The 25,497-nt window shown below is 43.0% G+C and overlaps 1 protein-coding gene across 1 annotated transcript in view; it reads right to left on the reverse strand.

Moving 5' to 3' along the window:
• The window catches only part of DNAH9 (dynein axonemal heavy chain 9), a 300,193-nt gene that overhangs the window by 208,621 nt on the left and 66,075 nt on the right, over window positions 1-25,497 (reverse strand). Inside the window, exons 18-24 of the mRNA XM_079903920.1 lie at window positions 21,477-21,699; window positions 20,711-20,877; window positions 12,819-13,689; window positions 10,196-10,326; window positions 9,761-9,887; window positions 2,096-2,248; window positions 813-938 (exon numbers count right to left, since the gene is read on the reverse strand). Of these exons, the coding sequence (XP_079760046.1) occupies window positions 813-938; window positions 2,096-2,248; window positions 9,761-9,887; window positions 10,196-10,326; window positions 12,819-13,689; window positions 20,711-20,877; window positions 21,477-21,699 (1,798 nt within the window). The remainder of the gene's footprint in view (window positions 1-812; window positions 939-2,095; window positions 2,249-9,760; window positions 9,888-10,195; window positions 10,327-12,818; window positions 13,690-20,710; window positions 20,878-21,476; window positions 21,700-25,497) is intronic.

A 25,497-nucleotide genomic window follows, 5' to 3' on the forward strand; every position in this document is an offset into this window, starting at 1 on the left:
GGGAGGAGTGGTGTATTGCAGCCAGAGTCATTAAAAATAGCCTCATTAACTCTCCTCTTTCTCTTGTTACCCTCCTGAGAGCCCAGTGAAGGATTCAGATATCCTGGAATGAGACGAGACTCCCAAGCGTGGTCTGTGAGTGCTGTCTTCCAGTTTCCTCTCCAGACCCACCTGCCACCTCTTGTTCCCTCTTCCCCTAACTCCTGCTTCCACCACACTCAGGCTTCAAACACATTGCACTCTCCCTTGCTTCTGAGCCTTTGCCTGTACGCTTACCCATGCTTCGTTGATCTTTCCCTCCATCTTTCACATGTTTCAAACCTCAGCTCTAGGCATCATATCCTCAGGAGGGTGATCCCCAGACCCCGCTAACCAGCTACAGGCTCCCAGAGGACCCTGAGCCTCCTTTATTGTCACGCCAGGTCCCACTTGTAGGTGACTGACTTCCACGCCAGTCTGTAAGCCCCAGCAGGGCAGGGTTACATTGTCATGCCTCTGGCTGGTGTCTCCTGCACTCAGCAAACAGCTTGGCACACACAAAGTGGGCTGGCTCAGTGAGCTGAACTGTTTACATTTTCTCCCTACTGTAGCCAATGGAGTAAAAACGGACGACCCTTAATTCTCCAAGGTAGGGGTTGGATTGCGTCACGGCTGACAGTTCCCCTGGTCCCTCCTGCTGACCCCTTCCAGACCAGCCTCTCCTGACCCTGAAGCATGAGTGAGTCTGGCAGCCCCAGGAGGCTGATGGAGGTCATCGAGGAAGAGAGCAAGCAGAGGATGGGGGCCCACAGAGGTCCTGCTTCGGAGAATACCTGAGCTGGGTAGTCAAAGAGCCACTGCTCCCTCGGCTTCTCTTCATAGGCAGTTATGCCTTCTGTCATCTCGTGCCTCACGGTGGCCTTCATGTGAGCAAGCACATGGTTCAGCCATACTTCTACCTGGAAGAAGAACTCGGGGTTAGACGCTGGGTTCCTAAGATGTGCTCAGTGATACACTTCACTCAGCCTGAGGGAGTGAAGAAAATGAGCCCAGGCACGATGGACAATCCCAAACAGCCGCCAGAAGGCACAGGGAGACAGTTCGTTTGTGTAACGCAGGACGGGGCTCAAGTAACAACAGGGGGGATATGCCCACTGGAGCCCACTGGGCGGAGAAGTAGGTTCAGGGGATGTGGGGCTGCCGCCCAGAGTTCTCATGAGGAAATCTTAATCTGGGTTGAGCTGGGTGTAAATAAGTCAGTGGATTCTCGTGACCTTGTCCACGCTGAGTATGAAGCCAAAGGCCAGGATTATATTTTCCAACTAAATGCTTTCTGGGTCTACAAAAAGAACAGCCAAGGTTTGAATCAAACCCCAAGGTCCCTTTCATAAAACTGAGAATGTGTGACTATTTTCAAGTACGAGAATTGCTTTCCAAGATACATGTGGATGAAGGTGGAACTCTGAAAAGATATTTTCTCCAGGTGTTACTCTGGACTGGATTAGAACCCCAGGGACAATGCTTTGTTGGATCATTAAGGATAGTGAACAAAGTAGCGCTTATCCTTAGCGGTGATGGTGAAAGATGGAAGGAAGTTTAAGGAGAGAATGGTCTCATGTTTTGTGTTTCTGGAATTGTACCCGGGAGATTTGGAGGTGGTAGTTTATGGAGAAGGGCGGTGGTGGGCTCTCCACAGGGTAGAGCTGTGAGAGGTGTATTGTACAGAGAAGTGACCGCTCAGGAATATGGTTGATTTCAAAGGGCATGTTCTCCCGGGGAAGGTGTCAGTGTCCTACATTCCCCTGTGGGGTGCTCCAGGGCTTGTCATGTTAAAGTTTCCTGGTGCTGCTAATCATTTTAAAATCCTTCTCCCTTTGACTCAGGTAATTGTTTATGTGCATTTTATTCCTCTCTGCACAGGTCTTTGGTTAAGGAAGATATATGGATATTGACATGTGTCCTTCCCAGAGAGAGGGAAGTGGGCACTGGAAGCTGCTCCAACATTGGTTCAAGTCAAGGGAACTGGCAGTCCCAGGGCACTGACAGCAATTCCGGCCCAAGGTCGCAAAGGCTGATGCCTGAATGCAGACACCTGAGAGAGAAAGGCATACGTTACCTGCCCACTGCAGTCACAGGGCTCGCTGAAGGCCACATACTCTTCTTCCTTGCTGTACATGCCAAGACTGATCTTGGTAGGTTTCTCACTGGCGTCCACCTGGAACTGCATCTTGGCCATATTGTCAAAGAGTTTGGAAAGGTGTCGTTGAACCTATGAAGGAAACCATGCCAACAGAGTGGAGAGCATGTCTGGGAAGTTATTTATTAGTATTGCTTAGAGGGCTACCATGTGACAACCATGTGACAACGACTAGAGTGTTGGGTCTCACCATTCTGAGACTCAGACTCTCTGTTCTCTAGCAGTGGTTCTCAAAGTGTGGTCCTCAGACCAGCAGCAACACTTGGGAAGAAATCCGTGGAAACGCAAATTCTCCAGCCCCAGCCAGACCTACGAGTCAGAGACTCTGGGGATGGGCTCTAGGAATCAGTATTTTAATAAGCCTTCTGGGTGATTCTGATGCACTTTCAAGTTGGAGAACCACTGTCTACAGCTCAAAATGCCAACAGTGTATCCATTAGGATACACACATACACACACACACACACACACACACACACACACACACATATGTATGTATGTATATAATTTACTTCTTTTTTCTTGTTTATTGACATATAGTTGACTTACAATATTGTATCAGTTTCAGATGTACAACATAGTGATTCCATATGTTTATGGATAATGCACCATACAAAGTTATTTTAATATTACTGACTATATTTCCTGTGCTGTACATTATACCCCTGTGACTTATTTATTCTGTAACTGGTATTTTGTACCTCTTCATCCTCTTCATCTATTTCACCCATTCCCCTACCCCCTCCCTCCTCTGGCAACCACTAGTTTGTTCCTTGTATCTGTGAGTCTGTTTTTAGTTTGTTATATATTTGTTCATTTGTTTTGTTTTTTAGATTCCACATATAAATAAAAACAGATGAATGGATAAAGAAGATGTGGTATACATCTACAATGTAATATTACTCAGCCATAAAGAAGAATGAAATCTTGCCATTTGCAAGAACATGGACGGACCTGGAGGGTATACTGCCATGTGAGATAAGTCAGACAGACAAAGACAGGTACTTTAATATTTTAAAAAATTGTAACACAGTAGGCTTCTATTTTACATATGAGTCAGGTTTGTCACAAAGAAGTGATATACCCAAGAGTAGATGGCTAATTAGTGCCTAGAATCAAGGGCTAGAACCCCAAATTTTGGGTTCCTTATATTCACTCACATAAACGACCCCAATGTCCCATTAATACAACTCCCAATCTTATCTCTCCATGGAAATCTTAGCTATTACTTTTGATCACTATTTACTGCATCTCTCTTCAGAAGCACATCAAAGGCATTCTCGTTAAAGGCTTAGCCCCTTCCATTTTGCCATCCTCAAAGCTTCCCCAACTCTAGAGAGTAAAAGCCACTGATGGGACTCTGTGGTAAACTGCACAAAGGTTTTGGCAAGGTGAGATTTCTGATGTGTGAAATGCTGATTTTCGACAGTGAACTCTATGCTGGAAATGAAGTGATACATTACTCTCTTTTCACTGTTTCCAAGGAGGATTAAGAAAAGGATATATAAGATCAAGATCCATTCCATATGGAAACAGAGTCAAGGATGGACACTCGAATTAAATAAACAAATCAAGCCTAAAGTTTGGGAACTCTGGTCTGAAGGAGCAGCTGAGAGGTCTTTTCACGCGGCTCCCTACGAGCAAGTGAAACTAGACTAAGTGCAAAGGAATAAGAGGACATCAAAGAGTCCAGGAGTCTACATGACCTGGTGGGACCCCTCGCCCAGGATCTCCCTTGCCTTGCTTATGCCTGACCGTGTGGCTGACAGGGTCTTGGTGCTCCAGCCAGGTGGCAGGCCTGAGCCTCTGAGGTGGGAGAACCAAGTTCAGAACAGTGGACCACCAGAGACCTCCCAGCACCATGTAATATCAATCGGTGAGAGCTCTCCCAGAGATCTCCGTCTCAACACTAAGACCCAGCTCCACTGAACGACCAGCAAGCTCCAGTGCTGGACACCCCATGCCAAACAACTAGCAAGACAGTAACATAATCCCACCCATTAGCAGAGAGGCTGCCTAAAATCATACTAAGTTCACAGACACTCCAAAACACACGACTGGACGCAGTCCTGCCCACCAGAAAGACAAGATACAGCCTCATCCACCAGAACACAGGCACCAGTCCCCTCTACCAGAAATCCTACACAACCCACGGACCCAACCTTAGGCACTGGGGGCAGACAACAAAGACAACAGGAACTATGAACCTGCAGCCTGCAAAAAGGAGACCCCAAACACAGTAAGTTAAGCAAAATGAGAAGACAGAGAAATATACAGCAGATGAAGGAACAAGGTAAAAACCCACCAGACCAAACAAATGAAGAGAAAATAGGCAGTCTACCTGAAAAAGAATTCAGAGTAATGATAGTAAAGATGATCCAAAATCTTGGAAATAGAATGGAGAAAATACAAGAAATGTTTAAGAAGGACCTAGAAGAACTAAAGAGCAAACAAACAATGATGAACAACACAATAAATGAAATTAAAAATTCTCTAGAAGGAATCAATAGCAGAATAACTGAGGCAGAAGAGCGGTTAAGTGACCTGGAAGATAAAATAGTGGAAATAACTACCACAGAGCAGAATAAAGAAAAAAGAATGAAAAGAATTGAGGACAGTCTCAGGGACCTCTGGGACAACATTAAACTCACCAACATTCGAATTATTGGGGTCCCAGAAGAAGAAGAGAAAAAGAAACGGTCTGAGAAAATATTTGAAGAGATTATAGTTGAAAACTTCCTTAATATCGGAAAGGAAATAGTCAATCAAGTCCAGGAAGCACAGAGCGTCCCATACCAGAAAAATCCAAGGAGAAACATGCCAAGACACATATTAATCAAACTATCAAAAATTAAATACAAAGAAAAAATATTAAAAACAGCAAGGGAAAAGCAACAAATAACATATAAGGGAATCCCCATAAGGTTAACAGCTGATCTTTCAGCAGAAACTCTGCAAGCCAGAAGGGAGTGGCAGGACATATTTAAAGTGATGAAAGGGAAAAACCTACAACCAAGATTACTCTACCCAGCAAGGATCTCATTCAGGTTTGACGGAGAAACGAAAAACTTTACAGACAAGCAGAAGCTAAGAGAATTCAGCACCACAAAACCAGCTTTACAACAAATGCTAAAGGAACTTCTCTAGGCAGGCAACACATGAGAAGGAAAAGATCTACAATAACAAACGCAAAACAATTAAGAAAATGGTAATAGGAACATACATATCAATAATTATCTTAAATGTGAATGAATTAAATGCTCCAACCAAAAGACATAGACTTGCTGAATGGATACAAAAACAAGACCCATATATATGCTGTCTACAAGAGACCCACTTCAGATCTGGGGACACATACAGACTGAAAGTGAGGGGATGGAAAAAGATATTCCATTAAAATGGAAATCGAAAGCTGGAGTAGCAATTCTCACATCAGACACAATGACTTTAAAATAAAGACTATTACAAGAGACAAAGAAGGACACTACATAATGATCAAGGGATCAATCCAAGAAGAAGATATACAAATAGAAAATATTTATGCATCCAACATAGGAGCACTTCAATACATAAGGCAAATGCTAACAGCCATAAAAGGGGAAATCGACAGTAACACAATAATAGTAGGGGACTTTAACACCCCACTTTCACAAATGGACTGATCATCCAAAATGAAAATAAATAAGGAAACATAAGCTTTAAATGATTCATTAAACAAGATGGACTTAATTGATATTTACAGGACATCCCATTCCAAAAACAACAGAATACACTTTCTTCTCAAGTGCTCATGGAATATTCTCCAGGATAGATCATATCTTGGGTCACAAATCAAGCCTTGGTAAATTTAAGAAAATTGAAATGGTATCAAGTATCTTTTCCGACCACAACACTATGAGACTGATAGCAATTACAGGAAAAAAACTGTAAAAAATACAAACACATGGAGGCTAAACAATACACTACTGAATAACCAAGAGATCACTGAAGAAATCAAAGAGGAAATCAAAAAATACCTAGAAAGAAATGACAATGAAAACACGATGGCCCAACACCTATGGGATGCAGCAAAAGCAGTTCTAAGAGGGAAGTTTATAGCAATACAATCCTACCTGAAGAAACAAGAGAAATCTCAAATAAACAACCTAACCTTAGACCTAAAGCAATTAGAGAAAGAAGAACAAAAAGACCCCAAAGTTAGCAGAAGGAAAGAAATCATAAAGATCAGATCAGAAATAAATGAAAAAGAAATGAAGGAAATGATAGCAAAGATCAATAAACCTAAAAGCTGGTTCTTTGAGAAGATAAAAAGAATTGATAAACCATTAGCCAGACTCATCAAGAAGAAAAGCGAGAAGACTCAAATCAACAGAATTAGAAATGAAAAAGGAGAAGTAACAACTGACTCTGCAGAAATACAAAGGATCATGAGAGATTACTACAAGCAACTATATACCAATAAAATGGACAACCTGGAAGAAATGGACAAATTCTTAGAAAAGCACAACCTTCGGAGACTGAACCAGGAAGACATAGAAAATATAAACAGACCAATCACAAGCACTGAAATTGAAACTGGGATTAAAAATCTTCCAACAAACAAAAGCCCAAGACCAGATGGCTTCACAGGAGAATTCTATCAAACATTTAGAGAACAGCTAACATCTATCCTTCTCAAACTCTTCCAAAATATAGCAGAGGGAGGAACACTCCCAAACCCATTCTACGAGGCCATCATCACCCTGATACCAAAACCAGACACAGATGTTGCAAAAAAAGAAAACTACAGGCCAATATCACTGATGAACATAGATGCAAAAATCCTCAACAAAATACTAGCAAAGAGAATCCAGCAGCACATTAAAGGATCATACACCATGATCAAGTGGGGTTTATTCCAGGAAGGCAAGGATTCTTCAATAAATGCAAATCAATCAATGTAATACCCATATTAACAAATTGAAGGATAAAATCCAAATCATCATCTCAATAGATGCAGAAGAAGCTTTTGACAAAATTCAACACCCATTTATGATAAAAATACTCCAGAAAGTAGGCATAGAGGGAACCTACCTCAACAAAATAAAGGCCATATATGACAAAATCCACAGCCAACATCATTCTCAATGGTGAAAAACTGAAACCATTTCCTCTAAGATCAGGAACAAGACAAGGCTGTCCACTCTCACCACTATTATTCAACATAGTTTTGGAAGTTTTAGCCACAGCAATCAGAGAAGAAAAAGAAAGAAAAGGAATCCAAATCAGAAAAGAAGAAGTAAAATTGTCACTGTTTGCAGATGACATTATACATAGAGAATCCTAAAGATGCTACCAGAAAACTACTAGAGCTAATCAATGAATTTGGTAAAGTAGCAGGATACAAAATTAATGCACAGAAATCTCTTGCACTCCTATACACTAATGATTAAATATCTGGAACAGAAATTAAGAAAACACTCTCATTTACCATTGCAACAAAAAGAATAAAATACCTAGGAATAAACCTACCTAAGGAGACAAAAAACCTGTATGCAGAAAACTATAAGAGACTGATGAAAGAAATTAAAATGAAACAAACAGTTGGAGAAATAGACCATGTTTTTGGATTGGAAGAATCAACATTGTGAAAATGACTATACTATCCAAAGCAATCCACAGATTCAATGTAATCCCTATCAAATTACCAATGGCATTTTTCACAGAACTAGAACAAAAAATTTCACAATCTGTATGGAAACACAAAAGACCCTGAATACCCAAAGCAATCTTGAGAAAGAAAAATGGAGCTGGAGGAATCAGGCTCTCTGACTTCAGACTATACTACAAAGTTACAGTAATCAAGACAGTATGGTAGTGGCACAAAAACAGAAATATAGGTCAATGGCACAGTATAGCAAGCCCAGAGATAAACCTACGCACCTATGGTCACCTTATCTTTGATAAAGGAGGCAAGGATATACAATGGAGAACAGACAGCCTCTTCAATAAGTGGTGCTGGGAAAACTGGACAGCTACATGTAAAAGAATGAAATTAGAACACTCCCTAACACCATACAGAAAAATAAACTCAAAATGGATTAAAGACCTAAATGTAAGGCCAGACACTGTAAAACTCTTAGAGGAAAACATAGGCAGAACACTCTGTGACATAAATCACAGCAAGATCCTTTTTGACCCACCTCCTAGAGAAAGGGAAATAAAAACAAAATAAACAAATGGGACCTAATGAAACTTAAAAGCTTTTGCACAGCTATGTAAACCATAAACAAGACGAAAAGACAACCTTCAGAATGGGAGAAACTATTTGCCAATGAAGCAACTGACAAAGGATTAATCTCCAAAATATATAAGCAGCTCATGCAGCTCAATACCAAAAAAAACAACCCAATCCAAAAATGGGCAGAAGACCTTAAGTAGACATTTCTCCAAAAAAGATATACAGATTGCCAACAAACACATGAAAGGATGCTCAACATCACTAATCATTAGAGAATTGCAAATCAAAATTACAATGAGGTATCACCTCACACTGGTCAGAATGGTCATCATCAAAAAATCTATGAACAATAAATGCTGGAGAGGGTGTAGAGAAAAGGGAACCCTCTTGCACTGTTGGTGGGAATGTAAATTGATACAGCCACTATGGAGAACAGTATGGAGGTTCCTTAAAAAACTAAAAATAGAACTACTATATGACCCAGCAATCCCACTACTGGGCGTATACGCTGAGAAAACCATAATTCAAAAAGAGTCATGTACCACAATGTTCATTGCAGCTCTATTTACAATAGGCAGGACATGGAAGCAACCTAAGTGTCCATCAGCAGATGAATGGTAAAGAAGATGTGGCACATATATACAATGGAATACTACTCAGTCATTAAAATTAATGAAACTGAGTTATTTGTAGTGAGGTGGATGAACCCAGAGTCTGTCATACAGAGTGAAGTAAGTCAGAAAGAGAAAAACAAATATCGTATATTAACGCATAAATGTGGAATCTAAAAAAAAAAAAAAAGGTTCTAAAGAACCTAGGGGCAAAACAGGAATAAAGACGCAGACGTAGAGAATGGACTTGAGTACACAGGGAGGGGGAATGGTAAGCTGGGATGAAGTGAGAGAGTGGCATAGGCATATATACACTACCAAATGTAAAATAGACAGCTAGTGGGAAGCAGCCACATAGCACAGGGAGATCAGCTCGGCATTTGTGACCACTGAGAGGGGTGGGATAGGGAGGGTGGGAGGGAGATGCAAGAGGGAGGGGATATGGGGATATTTGTATATGTATAGCTGATTCACTCGGTTATAGAGCAGCAACTAACACAACAATGTAAAGCAATTATACTCCAATAAAGCTGTTAAAAAAAACAAAAAGCCACTGATGGGCTGGGGGGATGGGCATCCTGAGAAGCAGTAATGGTGGAAATGAAGAAAGCTCTGAGGTTAGGTATGATGAGGCTGGCAACACAGGTCTGAAATACATACACCGCCTTAGGGGGCGTAACGGGGAACCTGAAACTCTCCTGGTGGAGCATCCTGGTCCTTCTGAATGTTTCTACAGGCACTTCCCCAGCTTACCTGTTGTGGGGCTGTGCTGTTGGAAAGGATGTCTAACAGGTCCGAAGAGGAGAGAAAGTAAAACCTAGGGAAGGCAAGCCTTTTGGTGTCCAGGTACTCCGCCAGGGCCTTCTCACACAGGTACAGTCTGTGGGCACAAAGAATTTCCTAATTAGGTTTGCCTAGATCCATAGGCACATAGATGTTACCTAAATGAAAACAAGCGCGACCTATGGATTACACGCAGAAATCATGTATGCATGGAACGTGTATGGGTATTTGCAAACATCACAATAAACACCTGTAATAATACCCCATATTACCCGACCACACAGGCAAATCAAGGTACACAACCAGACATACTCTCTCACTCGGGCAGTTAAATAAGGTAAGGATCTCAGAGACAGAGTGGGGAAAGGAAACACATTACAAAAGGGGCTGCAAACCGACCATCACCTGCTCTGAATATCTTCCAACTTTTCATAAAGACCTGATTTGTTGGTGGCTTCCACTACGTTTGGAGTTTTGTGAACATCATAAGCTAACTCTTTAAAGTCAGTATCGATGCCTTCAAATCTTTTAGAATCCTGCAAATAAAAATGTGGAAAAAAATTAACTACCACCCCCTCAACTTTAAGAAGCTACCTTCATGTACTAAGTCTGCTTTTGAAAACTGCTCCTAGTTGTCTAATACAGAGATTATAGTCTCAAAGGAGGAAATGCCTTTAGTTTGAAACAGTGGTCTGCAAACATTTTGGTCTTGAAGTCCCTTTATGTTTGTAAAAATTACTGAGGAGTGGAAAGAGCTTTTGTTTATGTAGGTAATATTATATCTATCAATGTATATTCTATATTAGAAGCTAAAGTTGAGAAATTCTAAAAAATATTTATCAATTCATTTAAAAATAACAATAATAAGCCCATTATGTTAACATAATAACATATTTTTATCCAAAGTAATTATATTCTCCAAAACAATATAACTTAGAGAAAAAGTGGCATCATTTCATGTTTTTTTTTTTTTTTTGGCAAATATCTTTAATGTCTAACTTAGAAGATGGCCAGATTCTCTTCTCTGCTTCTGCATTCAGTCTGTTGTGATATCACATCATGTAGCCTCTGGAAATCTCCACTGTACGCTCATGGAAGAACGAGTTAAAAAGGCAAATACCATCAGTATTAATATAAAGATAATTTTGACCTTGAGGATCCCCTGGAAAGGTCTCAGGGACCACCCCCAGGGGTCACCAGACCACACTTTGAGAACTGTTGGCATAAAATACATAATTCCTGTCAGGGAGATGGTGGATCCGATGTTCTTTCTGGGTCCAAGCAAAAGTTTATATAACCGAAGTAAGTGTTTCCACAGCAAATGTGCTACTATGATGTCAAAGTTAGTTAGATATTATCATTCCCCCAAACACACACACCCTCACAGTGTTGTTGAAATGACTGAGACAATAATAAGTGCAAAGCCCTTTAGGCCAACACCTGGCACCTGATGAGAGCTTGTGTGGCTATTATTATATAACAACAATCATAATGGTATGTGCTGTGTGCGCTACTTTAACTTCTTGAAGTAGGGACTAGTATTAGACCCAATTTACAGATGAGAAAACCAAGACACTGAGAGCTTAAGTAACTTCCCTAAGGTCCTGCAACTCAAACCCGGGCCACTGGCTCCAGTCTGCTGGGACCTCTGTGATCTGGGCCTCTCTCCCAAGAAGATTTAAAAACAAGAGGGTGAGGTGAAGTAAATTACGATTCCTCAGTGAGATATCTTATGCCAATTAAAAATGAAAAAGTATCAAGGTTATAGAAGTATCGGAAATATCTGACATAAATGTTCAAATGAAAAGAGCCGAATAGAAAATTGTAATTACACTGAGAGCAGTTGTGTAAAAACATGTATATATGTGAAAAAAAGTTGGGAAATATTCATAATGAGTGAAAATATTTACTAGGTAGGGTGTAAGATGATGACTGATTTATTACATTTCAGAGCTGTCTTTGTTACCATATTGTTAATACAAAGAAAATAAATGTATTTATATGTTTTACACACAAACCTGAGAAGTTAATGATATGAATTCTTTATTATGTTGGACTGAAAGTTCTCAAATGTCTCCTTTAAAATGTGTACAAAAGTCTCCACCTACACCCCCTTCTCATTAAACCTGCCCTTCTTCAATCATTAGCGTTGGAGATTAATAAAATCTGGCTTATTCAATTTTGCTTTATGACAATAGCTATAGCAGGATTATTTTCTGTTATTTTTCATTGCAAATGTACAATCTTTAATCTGCATTATTACACTAATATGCATTTGTGGGATGAGCTGGAAAAATATCATGTTTTGATGGAATGCTTTAACTCTGAAACAAGGTCTGGACAACATATGACATTTTGGAATCAAACTAATTTGTAAGCAGAGAACTCGCTGTGCTGCTGTGCTGAGGGACACAGAAGAAGTCCGGAAAATCTCTTTTTAAATGAATTAGAGTCCACTGGCGGGGGGAAGTACATTAATGCACATTAATTAGGACAAATTACAAGGGGCAAGCAACTACAGGAAAGGTAGTAATGAGAAGAATGCATATTTAGAGAAATTCCTCATTTAGTATTTAGCTGAAGACTGGTATTTAGCCTGCTGGCACAGGCCCGAGTTTTACAGAACAGCTCGCTGCAGAGAAGGAACTTGAGTTTGCCTGGAAACGACGCTCACTTCCAATCAATACCCGCATTGTAATTATGTGTGGAGCACCCCAAGAGCAGCTCATATTTTTGACCTCCTTTCTCCTGTACACTTTTTTTGGTTTTGTTTTTAAAACCAGGTTCTCCTTTCTTTTTCCTACACATTAGGAACAAACTCGCGGGCATACATTTCACTTTCTCTCTTTCCCTCTGTCTGACTTTTGGTGGCTTGGAAGGTCAATGTTTATTGGAGGTACCCAATAAACCAAGGCAGGGAGGAAGGCAGGGAGGCAGAGAAGGAAAGGTCTAGAGGATACAGGAACTGGGGGATCGTCCCTTGACCCAGGGATGGCAACAGAGGGAGGAGGATTTCCACAGCAGGTACCTGGGGCAGCTGAGCCCGGATATCTTCAGATCCGGTGAATATACTTTCTAGATGAGACCATGTGCGCTGCACATCAAACCAGAGGGAGATGACGGTGTCAGCAGTGGACAGCTTCTTCTGCCAGCCCGATACTTCCTCCAGGAAGAAGGTTATGTACCTGGACATCATCAGGTTCTGAAGCTGGACTTGGTTATCCTCCAGAACCTCGATGAGGTCCTCGTCGGACCGCAGCAGAGGCACGTAGGTCTGAGGGTGGGGCTCGAACTGGAATTCCATGCGGACCCAGGTGGTCTGCAGCTCCTTCAAGACCTTCTCCATGCCCATCTCTTTCACAGCTCTGTCTACAATGCCCCGGACCTCGTCCTCAAAGTGGTGGAGCTGAAGCTGTAGGAGGTGTGCCAGGGTGGTACCCTCATCCATGGTGAAGGTCACGCCCGTGGCCTGCATCAGCTGCCTCCAGTGCCGCGCCCGCATGGCCGGGTTCTGCAGTTTGGCCACAGCCCTCAGGGAGGTCAGGGTGTTCAAAATGGTGCTTTCCAGGCCTGTGAAGGCATCCCAGGCCCTGACCTCCTTGTCGAGGTTCCGGATGTGCCTGGCAAACCATCTGCACTCCAAGTCCATGGCCTCCACGTTGATATCCATCCACGTGGTGGTCTCCCAGGCATGGATACTGGAGGTCACCATCCCAATTGTGTCCCAGAGCTCCTTCAGCTGGCACGCCTCCTTCCTGCACTGCCTCAGTTGCTTATAGTCAGGGATGGTGACCTCTAACAAGCTAGCAGACTCAGAAATGGAGGCCATGGTGGATTCCATCTGCTGGATCTCCATGTGCCTTGCATCCAGCATCTGATGAGGGTCAGTGCTATCAAACCTACAAAACACAATGTTTTCCCTTTATAAGTAGAGCACACAAGCGCCATCTCCTAGAATCACCAGAGTAATGACAGCTCGAATCCTTAAATCCTTAGTATTTTAGCAAAGGGCAGGTACTTTCACCAAAGCCTGGGAAGAAAAGACATCGGGGTAGGTTGGAGTGGGACGAACATAACCAGTTAGCGATTCAAGAGGAACACCATGTCTGGATCTGTTCTTCACATCTGAGAGGGTAATAAAAATACTGCCCACCTCCCCCACCCAGGTGCAGTGCGAAATACTCCTTTGTTAAAGCCCCCTTCAGACTCTGCTTCCAGTTGCTGGCGTCCAGCTCACTTGACACAAAAGAGCATTGTCCTGTTACTGCAGAGGCTGTACAGGCAAAGCTCCCGCCAGGAGCTACTTGTGGTGGGTGGTCTGTAAGTGACAGAGACCAATCCTGACCTACTCTGGCATTGCTCCCTCTAGGGCAGTGGCTCTCAGTCTTGGCTGCATGTTAGAGCCTCCTGGAAGCTTTAAATGATCTCCATGATCAGGCTACTCCCTGGTCTCATTCAATCAGAATCTTTGGGGGCGGGACCCAGGCAACAGCATTTTTCAAACTCCCCAGGTGATTCCGATGTGCCAGGTCGGCGTCCTTCTCTGTGGTGAGGCTCATGCTAACAGCCTGCATCACCTTCAGGAAACAGTGTCTCCAGATGTGAGAACCACTGATAGGGACTTTGCAGTGTGCGCACAAAGCCCTCACCGCAGGCCTGCACTGCTTGGCTTTCCCGCGCTGCAGGGCTCCTGTCAGGCTCCACATCTCTGAAGTACCTCCTTCAAGCCGCCCCTGATCTCCTCCCGCATCCCGCGGCAGCCTCTGGTTCTGCGCCGCACGCGTATAAGCACTCCATCGCGCTTTACAGCTCGAGGCCACGTTTCCTCCCCCTCTTCTCCCCAGTGGGTGCTCACTGCCCCCACCGTTCCTCCTGGTCCTCATGGCCGTGAGCCTCCTTTACCCTGCGGCCCCTCCAACCTGCGTTCCTGGCAGAGCCTCTCCTCCAACATAAGAGCTGCACGTGCAGAGGGACCCACATGGGTCAGGAGCACCCAGAACAATGTTCATTTTCCTCCCCCAGCCTCCCTTTATCCTTTCTTCCCATCACCAGTCTCAGATCTTCTTGTTTCTGTGTGCATGGAAGGCTAGATAGCAGGGATACCGTGACTTAAGTGTGAATACCATCTTTCTCTAAAATCAGAATAGGGTATCACGGGGTCCAACATAAAGGGAAAGTTGAGAGGAAAGGAGTGATTAGAGAATTGGCCATTTCCTCTGATCCCGTGTGTGTGTGTGTGTGTGTGTGTGTGTGTGTGTGTGCGTGTGTTGGTTGGTGGGGTACAGAGGGGAGGGAAAAAGGAAGAAGATGACATACAAACTCCTTTTCTTGAACTGTCTCTCCTCTCAGCTGTCTCTGGAAATATTTGACTTGACGGATGGAAAGTAATCCGAATTAGAGTCATCTACCTGAACTGCTTGCCACTTAAGCCTAATTAGCATGCAACACAGTAACAGTTACGCATACCATTAAATTAGTGTCAGATTAACTTTGACGCTTGCTATGTTTGATTCCCGCTTGTTCCATCTAAATAGTTTCGGCTCATGTGCCCTGGTTGTGTATTTTCATCTTAAGAGAATGAGACTGAATGTGTGTCTTCACTGTTGTCCAGTCCCCAAGTGTTTCAGAATGGGTTGGAGTTCTCAGAGTTGAAGAGGGCCCTCTGTCTACATAGGCAAGTAGCTTTCTCTTCTATGAGAGCAGTAGAGAAAGAACTAGAAGGAAAGAAATGTAACATCTTCGTGGCAAGTGGGTCAGCAGGAAAGATTACCAAGCATGAAGGTTCCTTCTGCACATTCTCTCCAAAGACTAATTGTTGGAGTGTGTAGTGCGTTGGTTCTACTTTTTAACTTCATTAGAGTGAACTTGGAAAGTGAATTTAGCTACTTGGTGTCAGTATAAATCAGACAAATTCTAAAAGCCCACATTCTGTTTAATTTATTAATGGAATAAAATTCAGGCATATTCAATAGGATAGGTGCTATCAGAGTGTTGGGGGTCTGTGGACACAGAAGACAATGAATGATCTTCCTAACTCTTCTTTCCTCAGCGCACATGAACATCCTTGAATCAATATTGGTTCCTCAAATATTTGTAGGAGGTGATCATTTGTCAAACCTATTCCAAACTTCATCTGCCCCGTGGCATAATTTTTGTTTATGGTTTAAATCTGTGGGTTTTCATTTCCTGTAGCTGAGCACACATAAAAGTTAATTTGACCTAAGTAGTGAAAGGAACCTCTAGACAGGGGAGCAGGTAACCCTCTTCCCATTTCAAAGCTCTAGTGCAAACTGTCAGGATATTCACAGACCTGATTAATGCGCCTAATAAACTTGAAGCAGTTCTCCAAAGCCTGGCGGAACAATACAGTGTGAGAACAAGAAAGTAATAGGCGGGAAAAGGGTGTAGTTAGTCTTTGAAATTCAAATAATAATGCAAAAGTATTTTAATCTAAAAGAGAAATGCCTGGAAAATCTGGATGAATAAAACTATAATTAAGAGAAATGGAAATACAGTGCTCATCTGTATGATCTTGGAAAAGGTACAGATTCAGGCCTGCCCTAGACATAGGCACAAAGAGAAAGACAGGACTAAGTGACTTAAATGAATTCTTGGGAAGTGAGCGGCTGGTAAATGTCAACCTCAGTTCTGTACCTGCACATACAAGGAACAGTGACACACCTGTGCTTGATACCCCACAGGTACCATAAAACTCAGCACGCTCCCTCTGACCTGGTGACCTTTCGGCTCTTCCCATCCTGTGGCCCCATCTCAGGAGCAGCGGAACACACCCCTTCCAGCTTACTGGTCCAGATGGAAGATGGAGAATTACACCAGGCTCTCTCCCTGCTCATCTCCCGTATTCACTCAATACTTCTGATTCTCCCTCCTAAGTCTCCCTCACGTCCATCCTCCTCCTCCATGCTCACGGCCATGGCTTCAGTTCAGTCCTCCTGCTTCGCACCCAGCTGTTGCAATCACTCACCACCCCATGGAGGCCCCACCTTGAGTCCATCTCGCTCCACTCTGCTCTCTGCAGCCACAAGACTGGTGTTTCCATGATGTGTGTTGTTCTCATGCTTGTACTCCTCAGTGCTCATTCATGGTCAAGGCCTGGTCACCTGGACCTCTCCATCCTCATCTCCCACATCCTGCATCCCAGCCACACATACATGCAGTCCTCCAGCTGGTTGTTATGTTTTCATCCCCCTGTGTGTCTCTATGTTCTGCTTCCTTTGCCTGGAATACCTTTGCTGTCCACCCCTCTTTTTTCCAAATGGCTAAGTCTCATTTGCCCATTGGCTGAAGCACAGCTTCTGCAAGGGCTGTGAACTGCCTCCCCAGTGGGTGTTAAAGTTGGCCCCCATGGACATGTCTGGTTACTCATTTTTGAAATTGACCCTGAGGCTGTTAAGTCCTTGAGGTCAGGGAATCTGTATTATCTGAAGATCCTAGCACTTAAATCATTTTTTGCTGACTCCACTGTTGAGAACACAACCGCTTTTGCTCTACGGAAGCCTGAGTCATGTGAGTGAGTCAGATTAACTGCAAGAACAGGGTCAAGTTGAACTAATGACATGTCTGAGGATACTGATATGTCCCTGAGAGATTTCATGACTAATACTACTCTTTTCTCCAACTTTTGAAGGGAGAAGAGACCCTGCACAAGCAAGATGAAGGCCCTTCTTTCCTCACGTTTGCTGCACTGGGCTATTTGGAAAGCCTTGCTTTGCTGGTTGTCATGCAGGACAGCACTCAATGGGAGGAGGTCTTTAGGAAGGTTCTCCCCACCGTTCACAGAATCTGGTGGCTGGCCAGCTGGAAACACTGATGGTCTCCATTGAACTGGAGCTTTAGGGATCAAATGCTTTGACCCAGAAACCCCTGGATTATCCTGATCTTGATGTGGGTAAGGAGACTGGATAACATGGCATTCATTCCTTGAAGCCAGGAAGCCTGTGCTCAAGCGCAGGAACTGAACAAGAGAGCCGCTAGAAGCTTGGTGCATCCCTGTCACTCAAAGGGGAGAATGAGTCTCCAATTTCGAGAGGTGTGAGAAGGGCTTGAATCTGGCTATGATGGTTTAGCCGATTACTGAGAAGTGAGAGAGCTCAGCTAGGAATGTGCTGATACAGCTTTAAGTTAAGAACAGAAGGAAGAAGAAAAACTCAACTTGAACATGAAGAAAGAACCTCCCCCAATGACCTGATTCATCCTGCACCTGTCAGACTGCAAGGGCCAGATGAGACACACTTTCCTTTTCCTCCCAAAGACAAGATCAGCGTGAGCTTCACCTATCATCTAATCGGGAACAGAAACTTGCCTTCACAGAGATGCATTTTAGAAATTGATCTGAAAGTGGAGGAACCAGAATTCAACTCATTTGCCGCATACGGTGTCTAAACATTTTAAACACACACATTCATGCACACGAAACTAAGAAACAAACTCATGCGTTGACACCCATGAAGATTCCCTTCAGCCCTAAATCCACGATTCTGCTCTAGTCTTGATAGTTTTCTTGACAAGAAGAGAAAAACATCAAAATTGCAGTTATGTTTGGCTTTCCACACTGCTGTGAGCAGTTCTTTTCAAAGTCTCTTGCAAAGATTCATCTGCATGTTAAATTAACAGATGTGAATTTGCAAGTTAAGGGTAGCAATATCCTTACAGCCAGCAGATAGATATCAATAAAAGTGCTAAGAAAGAAAAGCCAATGCAGCTATCAAATTAAAAAACAACAAGAGCTGATCAATATACACACGTGATGTAACTAGGAAGGAGGGATGCCAGATTTCCAGTAGACATACAGAAACACACCAGCAAACAAGGGCTGTTCCATTCAGGCAGTCTCGGGAGTCTGTTTGGGAAGATATTTCACCAGACAGCTTTGAATTCCTTTTTAGAACTTTTTTTAAAAAGAGACAGATGATGTAAAGTATCAGTGTCATTACCTTTGTGGCTGTTGCCTTAGGTGTGGATATTGTTAGCACTGAGCAGAAATACCCAGCTTAATTGCCCGCCTGCCTCACCAGCTTTGGCCCTGTGTGATCAGTGTCGAATTTCAGAAATTCAGCTGTATGCCCAAAGAAGAATCAAAAGAATGTGCTTCAGACTCTGAAGGAATAGTCCCAAAAGAAGTTCCACAAATGTTTTGAGCAATAGATGCTTCTCTGGAACAAGGGCATAGCTCCTAAGGCACTTATTCTAAAGGGACACAGACTCATTTGGAGTTATATGCCCTGGAATGATTGCTTAAAAGGGAACCAGTTACTTCCCTTAGGGAGGCAGTCTCTACCTTGGCTGCACATTGGAGTCACCTGGGGAGCATTACAAACTACTGATGCCCGGTCTCATCCCCAGAGAGTCTGATTTAGTTGGTCTGTGGGACAGACTGGACCCCAGGTGATTTTAATGCTTTAGAGCTCCATGTTGTACATTTATCGTAAGCACAGTTTACACATCTGTCCTCCCCTGCCTCTTGACATACTCATCTCGTTCTCTCTAGCCCCAAGTATAATGCTTGGGAGACAGTAGCTGCTTAATAAATGTTTGATGAATGAATAATAGAATAGGTAAGCCCTTACTGTGTGCCAGGTGAGGTGACTAAGTCTCAGCTTGCCTGAAATAGAGGGGCTTCCCTGGATGTATGACTTTCAGTGTTAAAACCACAACCATCCCAATTAGCACAGCACTGTAAATCAACTATGCTTTAATAAAAAAAAGAAAAAAGAAAAGAAAAAAAACCCCAAAACTGTCCCAGGTAAACCAGGATGGTTGGTTATCCTAGTGCCAGGTCCTATGCCTAAAACTTGCAAAGATTCGTTATTTAATCCTATCAACAACCTTATGAGGTGGATACTATTATTAACCCCGCTTTACAGATGAGGCAACTGAAGCAAAGAGATATTAAGTGACTGCCCCGACTTAGGCAGTGAGTAGTGAACCTGAGATTAGACACCGGTCTTGTTAAATCCAGAGTCCATGTACTTAATCATTATGTTGTCTTTCCTCCCGATAAAGCTGTGATTTTCTTTTTCCATTTTGTTTGTTGCTTTAGTGTGTATCTCTCAATGTCAGATTTCTGTGTGTAAGTAACCCTTGAAAATAAAAAGCTTCCTTGCTCCTTACATAGGGCATTTTTCAGTCTAGAGACCTCCAAAACTACAGAAGAGACCCAGCAGGAAGCCCGCTAGGGAAACAGAAGCAAACACCGGAGCTGGCCTGAGGGGAGAGTGTCCACTTCAGCTGGCATGTCAGCAGACACAGAGCCGGCTGGTACCCCTGGCTGGAGCCCCCGACGCTGAGGAGCAGACCCTGTAGATTTCTCCACCAAGGCAGTGAGCCCCTGAGAAAAGGACTTGTGTGTGTGTGCACGGGGGCACGTGTGGATGGGTGTTGCCCATCCCACAGTTGTTTTGTTCGTGTAAAGACCCCTGACCACAAGTAGGGAGGAGTCTGAGAACTAACTACTAAGCAGAGGAAGTACACCTTGAAGTAAATCCATCGCTTCAAATCCTGCCATTAGGCTACTGAAATGCCTTCCAAAATTATTTTAAAATTCCATCAGCCACTATTTTAAACCAGAAGAACAGGAGTCTGGGAGAATTTAGAATACTAACAGTTTAGTAAAAACCTAGTAATCTTACCACACACAATCCCTTTATAGACCTGGAGACAAAGAAGCTTCTAGAATTTTTTAAAGTATTTGTACAGTCTTTGTTCATCCCACACGGGCCGCAGTGGTACTCTGTGAACATGAGCACCAGGTTCTAACCAGTGGACGTAAATGGGAGGGAAGACTAGTAACTAGTCTTCACTTGTTAAAATAATACGCGAACTCCACAGAGAGATCACCGTGACTTAAGATGCTGCCGTGCTTAAAGGCCAGGAAGCAGTGGTGGCAACTTGGGTGCATACCTGAAGGGGGCTTCTCTGCGGAATCGCTCCCAGAACTGCTGCTGCTCTGCCTCGAAGGCCGCGCACCTCTGGCGGAGGAGGGTCGCTTCATTTGCCTGCAGGGGGGCCACCTGCTGCCTCACGGTAACAGCCATCTTTTTAATGTTGTTCCATTTCTCAGGCAGCTCCTGCAAAGGAGACCTCAGTGTGGTCAGACCCTCCCCCACAGTCCTGAGGCTGGACGCACCTGGATGTCTTCATCTCTGCCCCGATGCCAGGCTCTGATGCCGTGGCATCGTTCGACCCTTCCTTGACATGGCTCCCTGGATGCCCACTCTCCCGACGATCACCTACTTCTGATTCAACACTATCCTTCTTGCCCTCAACTTCTAACCCAGTAACCCTGGCCCTTTTCTACATTTTCTAAGAGTGCCTAGTTATTTCCTTTTATGCCCCACATCTCTTAGACCATCATAACATTCCTCAGACCTGCTTTTTTTTCTCCGAATGAAAAATTCAGCTCATCCATAATCCTGGAAAAGGAACCCAAACACATCATCCACATCAGTTCTCCCATATATGTCCAGCGTTACAGTGTTTCGTATTTACTGAGTTTCAAGAAAGTGGTACACATTACACATGTGCGACACATTTAGCTCCAAAGCATGGACCTTGAGTAATCACCAAGCCCTGTTTTTCATTTACTTCAATCCACCTCATCCCACTCTGAAATCCCCAAACGTTCCCTCTATTTCTTTTATTAAGAAAACATAAACTTTGCACTGACCTCCAGCTGCCTGAACAGTGTTTCCGGCAATTCTTGTCCATAGGTCTTCAGCAATTCAATAGTCTGCTTTAAAGGCTCAAACATCTCATCAGTGCTGCTCTGTCGTTCTTTAAGAGCCATAAGGTGTCCCATAATTTCAACCAATCCTTGGAAATCTCCTTTTCCGACTTTCTTGAGCAAGCCATTCTCACTGTTTTTTATAAATGCTTCAAGGTTGGCCAAGCTGAGCAAAACAAACAGAATGTGAGAAGCCATTCTCCTTTCACTCCTTGAAAGGAAGATTTATTTAGTTCCCCAACATTAATAGCTATTATTATGGAAAACTCTCCATCCTCCTGGTATTATTATGGAAAACTCTGCATATCCTGATGGTATTATCATGGAAAACTCTCCATATCCTGATGGTAAGATACGACCCTCTTCAGAAGTGTCAAGGTCGCAAAGGACAAAGACTTAGCCCTCCATGATGGAGGGTGCATTACTGGGACAACTGGAGAAATGTGAATAAGTCTGTACTAAGTAAGTTACTACTTCCACATCAATACTAACTTCCTTGTGTTGATAACTGTACCACGGTTGGTTATCTAAGATGTTATCATTTGGGAAAGGTGAGTAAAGGTAAAAGAGAATTCTTTGTACTATTTTTACAACTTTTTGTGTAAGTCTGAAATTATTTCAAAGTGAAATTATTTCAAAGTAAATATATTACAAATTATGTTGTGAATCTCAAATTATTTTTTAAAAAACTGAAAATAAATACTATGGCCTCAAAGGTCATACACACTTGGGTTTAATTTTGACACTTACTAGATGTGTAACCATGACCAAGTCACTTAACATCTCTGAGCCTCAGTTTCCTCATCTACAAGATTGGAAAAATCATTTCTTTCTCACTGGTTATTGTGAGAGTTAAATGAGATTCATTCTTGAATTCAAAAATGTTTATTGGGCAATTATTATGAGCCCTAGCCTGCTTCCAGGTTCTGAGAATAGTATAATAAATAAGATAAAGTCTCTGTTCTTATGAAACTTACATTCTAGTGGGAAAAATAAATGTGACACAGATCAATGAGATAAATGGTACAGTTTCACATGGTGATGAGTGCCATGAAATAAGGGCATAGAGACTAAGGTCAGAACTATTTTATATGGAGTGGTCAGTAAAGGCCTTTCTATGGAGGTGATGTTTGAGCAGAAATGTAAACAATATGAAGGAGTGAGCCAAGAAAGAAACAGGAAAAGAGCTTTCCAGGGAGAGGGGGCAGCATGAGTAAAGGCACTGAAGCTGGATTCAGTTTGATTCTCTTGAGGAAAAGGGGAAAGTCAGGGTAGCAGAAGCATAAGGAGAACAGAAGGGAGCAGCGAGGGAGAAGACGTCAGAGAAAGGGCCAGACACTGGGAGGCCTTATTGGCTGTGATAAGCAGCTCAGATTTTATTCTATTCTAAGTGTGAGAATTCTGAGTAGGAGAAGGGCATAATTTGACTGGTTTTCAAAAAGAACTATAGATGGAGGAGAACAGATTTCAGCTGGAGGTGGTGATGATGATGGTGATGGTGACATGGGTGGGGAGACAGAACAGAAGCCAGGGGGGCATTTAGGGACTATTGTGGTTGTCTGGGTGACAGAAGATACTGGTTTTGACCCGGATGGTGGACATGAGGAGTGGTCAGATTCAAGGCAGTTTTGCATGCAGAGCTAATAAAACCCACTAATGGGTTGGGGGAGGGGTGTGAGGGAATAAAGAAATCAATAAGGACTCCTGGCAATGGGGTGAATGATGATGCCATTTAAAGAGATGGGGAAGAATTGGGGAAGACTGGGGGTTTTTTGGAGGGAGAAGAGGGAAGGAGATAAGTTTTACACGTGTTAGGTTTAGGGAATTCCCTAAACCTAAGGTCTACTGCCATTAGGCTACTGAAATGCCTAATGTCTAATGCCATTAGGCTACTGGACCACCTGGTGGTCCAGTGGTTAGGACTTGGCATGTTCACTGCCGGGGCCCGGGTTCGATCCCTGGTCAGGGAACTAAGATCCTGAAAGCCACCTGGCCCGGTCAAAATAAAGAAATAAATGTGTTAGGTTTGACATGCCTCCCAAACATCTAACGGAGATACTTATTAGGCAGTTGAACTTAAGTCTAGAGTTCTTAAGAGACGGGGCTAAAAATATAAATTTGGTAGTTATCAGCACACAGATTATTCAAAGTATTAGATTAAATATCACCTGGAATATGGCTGTGGCTAGGAATGAAATTCCAGGATCGAGGTTTCAGGAGTTCTAATATTTTGAGTCCTGGAGGAGATAAGCCCAGTCAAGGAGACCTCGAAGGAGGAAATCAAGAAAGTGAGGTCTCCTGAAGAAACCGTTTGGGAAGGAGGGAGTGATCAGCTGTACCAAATACTGCAGAGAGGTACAAGTAAGACAATGACTGATCATCACCATTGGATGCGGCCACATGAAAATCATCGGTGCTCTTGGCAAGACTGGTTTCAGTTGAGCAGTCTAATAAAGGCCTGACTGGAGGATAAGTTGGAGAGTGTGGATTTCTGTTTCTAGCTGTATGGTGTACACGATAATATGAATGACCCTTCTGCTAAGACAACAGAAATGTTTAAGCACATATTTCAAAATCATTTAAAAATGCATCACTAAGGTGGCATGAAATTAAGGCATCTCCAGAAGCTGAAAATGTAGTGAAAGCAAGAACCCTGGGAGGTAAGCAAGGTTCAAAGCTGGCTTTCACAGGATAGTTTCTATTGAACCCCGGAGATCTTGAGCTTCTACTTTGATTCTTTATGAGAACTGGGGAACAGGTGATTAAGCCTAGGGCCCACTCAAGGTGAGGAAGCTGATAGGAAGTTGCGTGTGAAGTTGCAACGCCGTTAAGGGTGAACAAGAAATAAACAGGCTGCATGGTATGGGACAGCATGGAAACTCGCCTGAATTAACCATGACACTAGATGGACTACTGTAAGTTGAGGTACAAGTGGTCTGGGGTTGGAAGAGTCCCTTGATGACCGGCAGAAACAAATGAAAATCCTTTCTGGAGGAATGCAACAAGAATCCAATCCTCAAAGGATTACTCTCCAAGGAACATGATTTTATAATCAAAAGTCACAAAACACATAAGGAAAGAAGTCACCATGAGTGGGAGCCAGCAGAAACAGCTGAATTAAACCTGTGAATGTTTTAGATACTGGAATTCAGGTGCAGCATATAAAATAGCAATATTTAATATGTCAAAAGACAAAAGAGCTCTTGTTTAGGTGCTCTGCTTTACTATTTCTGACCCACATACCAGGAGCAAACGCTTTCCCTGCAGGTTCCCAGACATCTATTCAAGATTTACTAAGAAAAACAACTTCATCCTTTTAAGTATGATATATCAGTTTGTACAGAAATGCTTTCTTTAGGAATCACCCCTCAGAAGCGTAGATAAACTCTTACATTCTCAACAGGTCACCATGCCTTATCCTGGCCCCAACTGCCTTTATGTTCAAGCATAAATTCAGCATTGTCTCATAATCAGGAATGGAGGTGATTTCAGCGGCTTTCCAAATATGCCCAGAATCTGTGATAGTGTGTGGACCTTTGTATCGAATGATGGATTCAAGAGGTGACAAAACTTATTGAAGCGGATAATATGAAAATTATGGCCTGTGATGGCATTTTGTGAAAAGAAACTTTTTTTTTTTTTTTTTGCGGTACACGGGCCTCTCACTCTTGTGGCCTCTCCCGTTGCGGAGCACAGGCTCCGGACGCGCAGGCTCAGTGGCCATGGCTCACGGGCTCAGCCGCTCCGCGGCATGTGGGATCTTCCCTGACCGGGGCATGAACCCGTGTCCCCTGCATCGGCAGGCGGACTCTCAACCACTGCGCCACCAGGGAAGCCCGAAAAGAGACTTTTAATATGTGTTCTAACAATGCAAAAATGATCATACTGTGCTATGTTAGTGGGCAATTCCAGTAGAAAGAAGCTAATAATTTTCCATAGGCCTTTATGTTAACTTTGATCTACG

Source organism: Stenella coeruleoalba (assembly GCF_951394435.1).
Source record: "Stenella coeruleoalba genome assembly, chromosome: 19".
Classification (NCBI taxonomy): Eukaryota; Metazoa; Chordata; class Mammalia; order Artiodactyla; family Delphinidae; genus Stenella; species Stenella coeruleoalba.